General features: G+C 53.1%; 1 protein-coding gene across 2 annotated transcripts in view; it reads right to left on the bottom strand.

Annotated features, from left to right (window-relative positions):
* KIF3C (kinesin family member 3C) overlaps nucleotides 1-8,219 on the bottom strand; it is a 68,212-nt gene extending 59,993 nt beyond the window's left edge. Inside the window, exons 1-2 of one of the 2 annotated variants that reach the window (XM_011950396.1) lie at nucleotides 7,858-8,219; nucleotides 6,054-7,639 (exon numbers count right to left, since the gene is read on the bottom strand). In XM_011950396.1, the coding sequence (XP_011805786.1) occupies nucleotides 6,054-7,598 (1,545 nt within the window). In that variant the 5' untranslated portion in view covers nucleotides 7,599-7,639; nucleotides 7,858-8,219. Of the gene's footprint in view, nucleotides 1-6,053 lie in introns of both variants that reach the window. The other variant, XM_011950391.1, reaches the window with a different exon arrangement.

The following is an 8,219-nucleotide window of genomic DNA, read 5'->3' as shown; positions in this document are numbered from 1 at the left end:
GCCTCCCGGGTTCAAGCGATTCTCCTGCCTCAGCCTCCTGAGCATCTGGGACTACAGGCATGCACCACCAAGCCCACCAAATTTTTGTATTTTTAGTAGAGACGGAGTTTCACCATGTTGTCCAGGATGGTCTCAATCTCCTGACCTCGTGATCCACCCACCTCGGCCTCCCAAAGGGCTGGGATTACAGGCATGGGCCACAGTGCCTGGCCTTTTTCTTTTTTTTCCTAGAGACAAGGTCTTGCTATGTTGCCCAGACTTGTCTTGAATTCCTGGGCTCAAGTGATCCTCCTGCCTCAGTCTCCCAAAGTGCTGGGATTACAGGCATAGGCCACTGTGCCCGGCCCTTGTTTAATTCTTTCAATAGCACTGTAACAAAGATACTGTTACTATCCCATTTTATAGCTAAGGAAACTGGTACTCAGAGGTCTCAGAACTGGTAAGTCACTAAATCCAGACCTGGCTGACTCTGATGCCCATGCCCTGAACACAGCACTTCATATAAGGCCAGCAGAGAGACCAGAGAGGAGACCTCGACCTGGGAGTCATTTACACAGAGGGGGAGAATATCAAAAATAGGGGCGGGGCTGGGGGCGATGGCTCACGCCTGTAATTCCAGCACTTTGGGAAGCTAAGGTGGGTGGATCACCTGAAGTCGGGAGTTCGAGACCAGCCTGACCAACATGGAGAAACCCCATCTATACTAAAAATATAAAATTAGCTGGGCATGGATTACCTATAATCCCAGCTAACTAGGGAGGCTGAGGCAGAAGAATCGGTTGAACCTGGGAGGCAGAGGTTGTGGTGAGCCAAGATCACACCATTCCACTCCAGCCTGGTGACTCCATCTCAAAAAAAAAAAAAAAAAAAGATGATACCTAATCTCCATTTCCAGTCTAGGACTTGCTTTTTTTTTTTTAGACAGAGTTTCACTCTTGTTACCCAGGCTGGAGTGCAATGGCGTGATCTCGGCTCACCGCAACCTTCGCCTCCCGGGTTCAAGCGATTCTCTTGCCTCAGCCTCCCAAGTAGCTGGGATTACAGGCGTGAGCCACCACGCCCGGCCATAGGGCTTGCTTCTAAACTCCACTGGCCCATCTCCAGCTGCCCACTGGACTCTGTCACCTCAAATGTGACACATCTACAACAGCTCCTATCAGTTTTCTTTTCTTTCCTTTTTGAGACAGGGTTCCAGTGTGTCACACAGGCTGGAGTGCAATGGTGCAATCAAGGCTCATTGCGGCCTCAACCTCCTGGGCACAAGTGATCCTCCCACTTCGGCCTCCTGAGTAGTGGGGACTACAGGGGGACACCACCATGCCTGGTTAATTTTTTGTATTTTTTGTCAAGACAGAGTTTCTCCATGTTGTCCAGGCTGGTCTGGAACTCCTGGGCTCAAGGAATCTACCCACCTTGGCTTCCCAAAGTGCTGAGATTACAGGTGTGAGCCACCATGCCCAGCCTACTCCTCATTTTTCAGCATCTTCTCAGGAACCAGTTCACAACCTGATATTCCTAATTATTTTAAGACTAAAAGAGCATCAGATTTTGTGTCAAATCCAGCTGGGTTTACATAGTTTTACTATACCAACCATGTGGCCTTGGGTGAGTTATTTCACCTCAGTGGAGCTCCGTTTTCTCATCTATAAAATGAGAACAAGGACGGCACCTTTCTTGGAGGGTGCCCGTGTGGATGAAACAAGATAATCTGTATACAGTATAGTACTTGGCACAAAGCAAGTGCTCAGTAAATGTCATTATTATTGCTGTTACTGTTGTTGCTCAGGCTTGAAATATTCTCTCTTGCATTGAAGGTTAATCCCCCTGCTGAGGGGTGGGAGAAAGTGGGACCCTCGAAAGGGACAATACAATTTCAACACAGTCCGCATTACTCCTCATGACCGCATCCCTCTGGCTTCTGGGGCTGCTTCTGCAGGTTCTCTTTTCTACATTCACCACAGACAGAGTGGGCTCCAGCCAAGACCCCCAGCTCTTCTCCCTCCAAACCTACTTAGTGGGGATCACATCTGATGCTGTTGTTTCTACTTGTCTTCAATTTGTGCCTGCATTCTGTATCATCTGTACACCAACACTCTTTTTTCTCTTTAAGTAGCTAAAATCAAAGTTTTAGGAATCATCTAGTCCAATTCCTCAAAAAAATCAACTTTAAGCCAGACACAGTGGCTCACACCTGTAATCCCAGCACTTTGGAAGGCCAAGGCAGGGAAACCACGAGGTCAGGAGATCGAGACCAGCCTGGCCAACATAGTGAAACCCTGTCTCTACAAAAAATACAAAACATTAGCTGGGCATGGTGGCGGGCACCCAATCCCAGCTACTAGGGAGGGTGAGGCAGGAGAATTGCTTGCATCTGGGAGGCAGAGGTTGCAGTGAGCCGAGATCATGCCACTGTACTCCAGCCTGAGCAACAAGAACGGAACTCTATCTCAAAAAAAAGTTAATTTCAAAATTAAAGCAGTCATTTAAAAATTGTCTTGCATGATTACATTTGAGTAAAGTGGGCCTTCTCCCAACCAATCTACATGTGTTCACCTGTCCTCATTGCAGTATGGACACTGAGCACAAACATGTGGGTTTTCACTGCGCAGTACCAAATATTCAAGGTTTTCACTGTGCCTTGTGGGCCTGTGATGTTACCTATGCCTCCTACCTCACGGGCCTAGTATGTTATCAAGTCCCCACCAGCATTCCCCGCCCACACCCTCCCTCCCCTAGACACTACATAAGTATAAATTGCTAATGACTACTGATAAACAGGGCGCTGATCACAATCACAAACTCTCACATATTTGCACACCCAAACATCCCCTAAGGCCCACAGTAAACATGAAAGGAGATTCCAAGGAGATAGGCATGGTGTTTGTGCACAGTGAGGGGAGAACAAAGAGAACAGGGAGCCTGGGAGGTGGCAGGCAGGGAGAGCTGGCGAGACAGACTATGAGATGAGTCAGAGAGAGTGAATGAGGGCACTGGGTCGCATCAACTACCGCTTAGCTGCCCCCAGAGGGTGGCATGAACTGGAAGAAGGGAATGGGAGCTGGTGGGGGAAGAAGTGGAGTTGATGCCATAACTCAGAAAGTGGTGACAGGAGTGAGCTGCAGTTGGGGAGCCTGCCTTGTGAAATCTCCTAGACCTCTCCTGCCTGGCTCTGCTTCCAGCAGCTGCAGGGTTATGGCAAGGCAGCCGCGATGGCAGGGTAAAGAAGTCAAACTAACAACACAGATGTCTGTCCTGGAGATCACTGGACCCCAGCTTGGTGGACAGAAGCCACCCCGTGGCTGCTAATGCCCTCCATGTATTTAGTGCTTTCAACTTATTTCAAATGCCCTCATGCTAATGATCTCATTTAATCCTCGGCACAACCCTGGGGAATAGGCAGGACTGGGATTGGTATATCTCTAACATGCTCCTCCCCTCTTCACCCTGTAGATTCCTCAAGAACCCTCAATCACTCCACCAGCCTAGAAACATCCAGCACCGGACCAGGTGGTGCCTTGGGGCTATGGGGAACTTGGGTCCTCTGTCTAGGTTCCATTCTGGGTTGCTGGCTGCTGATTGTCCTAGGCTGAGCGTGATGAGAAGTCACAGGATATGGAATCATTCCTGTCGTGGAATTTCCCAGGCACTCCTCCCCCTTTGCTTCCATCCGAACACCTGGTACATAATGACTGTTTCATCCACTCCCCAGGAAGCAAGGTCAGGCTTCTCCTCCTCATTAGGTGAATGGAAGCCCAAGGGCTGGAGAGGCAAAGGCTGTTGCCCTGAGTCACACAGTGAGCAAACATGGAGGAATCTGAGATGCCTTGGAAAGAGCACAGGGCTGGGGGCATCAGAAGACCTGGGTTCCAGTCCTGGCTCTGCTGCCTATCACCCAGGGTCACGAGCTGATAAGACACTCACTCCACCTCCCCAGCCTTAGTTTTCATAACTGTTGAATGGAAATAATAGTACCCACCCCTTGGGGTTGTTGGGAGGATTGAATGAGATTAAGATGTCAAAGTGTTATATAAAAATGAATTACTCTGATTATCAACTAGCACAGGTAACATTAGGACTCAAGCAATGGAAAGAGGCTGGGCTCTTCCATATATAAAGGAGCTAGGCTCTCCTCAGCTCACCTGTGTGGCCCTGGGCAAGTCCAGACCTCAGTTTTCCAAAGCTCCTGCCAACTCTAAGACTGTGATATTTTGTGGGCTACACCTCTGGTGCAAGAATTCTGGTGTTGGCCGCCCTGATCTCTTGGCCGTTCTATCATCTGTGCCCCACACTGCCTTAGATCCAAGGATCTCACTGAGGGAAACCGGTCAGTTCCCAACAATGGAAACCTTCACCCCATCCCTCAAGCAGCCAAAGTGTGTTACTGCATTTTCCTCCCTTCTTAGCCTTTGTTGCCTCCCAGCTTTCAGGAATTTCTTAGCAAAATCAATGGCAGACTGACTAGGTAAGCAAACATGGGATTCCCTCCCTCCTAGGGAGGGCTCAATCTAATGGCCCTGCCTCTAATATCTTGCTTCTCTCAGGATGTCCCTAAAGGTTCCAGGCCCCTGATCCTTTCCTTGAGGAAACAGCTCAGCATAACTCTTGCTGGGCTCAAAGAAGTGAATTAAATATTAAATATGTAAGGCCAGAGCCCCTGCTGCAGTCACGCATTCCCAAAACAGACAATGGCATACAGCTCATCTGTCACTGTCTCAGTGGCCGTAGGCTGGGCCCCCCTGCTCCCCAGCCCACACTCCTGAGAAGGAATAAGAAATGACAACGTTTTGCTCTTCCCAGCAAGCTCATGGCTTCCTGTGTCCTTCCTTCAACCCCTAGTGTTGAAGGCTCCAGGGGCCTGGAAATGCCTGGAACATTGAGTTGTGGCATCCCAGCAATGAAATTTAATAGGTCTATGACTGGACAGGCAGGGGCCTCTGTAGTTAGCCCCATCAGGCCCTGGAAGGTCCTGGGGGGTAGGAAACAGCTCAGGAAGGATGCTGAGGTTCTGACATCTCTCAGGCTTATGGGGAATTGGATATTAACTGTGATGAGGCCTTGGGGTGGGGGTCGGTTGGTTTGCTGCTCAGATTAATATAGGCCATAGAATTGTCAGATGGGTAGAGCCTCAGAGATCACCCAGGCCAACGCTCTATTTTACAGAAAGGTAAACTGAGACCTGAGAAAAGAGAGAAGCAACTTACAATGAGTCACTCAATGAGCTGTAAAATAGCTAGGCCAGTCTCTTGTTCTCTGGTATAGAGTTTGGTGCTTTTTCCACCCTACCTCCTGCATAACCTGCAAATTGCCTTCCTAATGATAGCAAGCAACGGCCCCTGCACTGTAAGCCCCAGGGGACCATTTTCCCAGGGAGCAGAATCTGTTCATGGTCCCACTTTGCCCAGCTAAGAACTGAAACCGCATGAGGTCCATGGGCTCAGCTCTGTCACTTCATAGGATGGAACCTTGGTCATGTCACTTCTCTGAGCTTTAATTTCTCACCTCTGAAACGGGGATTTCAGAACTGTGACCCTGGATGGCCAAAGGATCAAATGAGATCATGTATGGATCATGTATGTGGAGCATTCTGTAAACTGAAGTACTAACCAAATGGTATTATTAAAACGATTTGAGGTTTGAAGATGCTGCAGAGGGAGGAAGCCTCAGGGGAGGAGGCTGTGAAGGAACGAGAATCCACATTCACGAGAGGCTGCCTGGCCATCCCACAGACCTGACTGATCCTGAGGTCACTGGCAGGAAATGACCGCAGCAGGTCAGACCACCCCAAGCTCACTGGCTTGAGAGACCGCCTGTCCGCTTTGCTTCACGTGTGTGTGCACGCACATGTGTGTGTATGTGCCTGTGCATGTGCCCGGCAGTCCGGTATCAGAGCAATTTGCCTGGCTGCTCTGGGGGCACATTTGGCAGGAGAGCAGTGTGTGGTGCTGAGGGAGGACCTCCGCTTCAGGCCAGGTCACAGACTCTCAAAGAAGAACCTCCCTGCCAGGATCCCCTGCGGGGACTTCTCAAGTGCCTGGCTCTTCTGGGGCCCTTACCTTGTACTTGGCCGCAAGCAGCTCTGTGGCCTGCTGTTCCCGCCGCAGGTCCTCCAGCATCTTCTCCTTCTCCTCCAGCAGCTTCTGCTTCTCCTCGCTCACCAGGCTGCGGTCATCCTGGATGGCTGCCTTCTCCTCCTCCAGCCGCTCCTTCTGTTCCTGCAGGTAATTCTCCATGTTCTTCTCCAAGGCTGACTCCAGGATGGGCTGGGGTGGGCGGTTGTTGTTGATGTTGTCATCCTCCTCTTCTGCCACCCAGGCCTCAATCACCGGGCCCTCAGGGTACCCAGGCGGGGCAGACACGGCCTTCTTCCTGCGGCTGCTCTTCCTCCGGGGCCGCTTCCCCAGCATCCCCCTCTTCTCCAGCTGGGCTTTCAGGCGGGCAATCTCCTCTTGGAATTCCCGCAGCAGCGTGTCCTTCGGGTCCTCATTCACCCGGGGCTTGTTCTTGATGTTCTTGGCTCGGTTGGCAAAGCGCAGGGTGGAGAGGCTCTCATCGTAGCTGTGAGAAGCTGGCCCCAGTGTGGCTACCATGATGGTCTTGGCATTTCCCCCTAGGGAGTCCTGGAGCAGCCGGGTCAGCTTGGAGTCCCGGTAGGGAATGTGGGTGCTCCTGTTGCCTGCCAGGGCAGCAATCACGTTGCCCAGGGCAGATAATGAGAGGTTGATTTTGGAGGCTTCCTTAGGCCTCTCTCCACTACCACCGCCACCACTGCTTCCACCGCCACCACTGCCACCCGAGGATGGTGTGGCTGCCCCTCCCGCTGTGTTGGGGCCTGCCTTGTTCTGCCTCTCACTGCCAGCCAGGTCCACTAGGTTGAGCTTGCCCACTCGGATGTGGTCCTGGCCATCAGAGCCACGCTCGCTGCACTCCACGGTGATGATGAAGATGGCATGGGAGCGGGAGCTGACCTCATTCATGTGGGTGCTGCCCACAGCCCGGGTCTGGTTCCCCAGGTTCATCACATGCTCAATCTCCTTGACATTCTTGGTGACGAAGGAGGAGAGGTCCTTGATGTAGACGCCCGTCTCAGGGTTCTCTTTCAGCTCTAGCCTCTTGCCCGGCTCCTTGGAGAGCAGGTCTCGAATCTCTTCCTGGTAGATCTCCAAATAGGAGGCCCGGACCAGGTACTGTTGGTTCTGGGAGCGGGAGATGTGGGTGAAGATGTGCTCAAAGGCGTTCGGGATGACCCCGCGCAGCTCGGGCTCCACCCAGGTCCCCTGCATGGTATAGGTCTTGCCAGTGCCCGTCTGGCCATAGGCAAACACCGTGCCATTGAAACCCTGGAGCACGGAGTCTATCAGGGGCCTCACGGTTTCATCATACAGGTCGGCCTGCTTGGAGCTGGCATCATACACAGCGTCAAAGGTGAAGGTCTTGGGCAGCTCCCCCGGGGCAGCGCGGGGGTTCCGCAGGGTCACCTGGCCCAGTTTCACGTCCATGGTAAGGATCTGCTCGTGACCAGCAGCCTCCTCCTTCCTGCTGAGGGGGCGGCACCGGGCCACCACCTTGAGGGCCTCGCTGGCCTTGGTCTTACTGGCCATCTTGCTGCTCTGACCTTCCTGCCCCCGAGCCCCTCCGCAGCCTGGGCGGTCCTGCTGTCCTGCTCGCTAGGTCGGGATCAGCGGGGCCGGGCCAGTCCCCAGGCGCCGCTCTTCAATCCGCATGCAGCCTCCTAGGGTGGGGACGCTGGGAGGTGGCCCCAACGCTGCTGCAGTCCGGGCCTCCACCGCTCTCCGGTCCTCTCTGCACCGGCTGGGAGGTGAATTAGGCAGAATCGCCCAGCCGCCGCGGAAGGAGCGCCTGCCGAGCAGCCGTGCCCGGAGCCCGCCCCATGCCGGAGCAGAGGGAGCGCTGCCGTAAACAGCTTCGGCAACAATGAGATAAAGGAAGAGGAAAATGGGATGGGGGTGGGCAGCGAGCTGTCTTCTCCTCCTTCCTCTAGGGATCCATAGCGTGGGCTGCCGGTCGTGGGCGGCCGGGGGTCCCAGGCCTCCCGAGGGCAGAGGCTCACCTGGAGTCCTCCCCGCAAGCTGGGGGATCATTCATTGCAGCCAGCGCGGCTGCTGCTGCCTCTGCCTCCGCCTTCCCCGCCGCCGCCACTGGAGAATGAGAGAGAAAAACAGAAGGGGATGGGGCGGAGCAGCGGCGGCAAGAGTGATGTT

The sequence above is a fragment of the Colobus angolensis genome, unplaced genomic scaffold, assembly GCF_000951035.1.
Source record: "Colobus angolensis palliatus isolate OR3802 unplaced genomic scaffold, Cang.pa_1.0 Scaffold109, whole genome shotgun sequence".
Classification (NCBI taxonomy): Eukaryota; Metazoa; Chordata; class Mammalia; order Primates; family Cercopithecidae; genus Colobus; species Colobus angolensis.
This window is presented reverse-complemented; position numbering and strand designations above follow the sequence as displayed.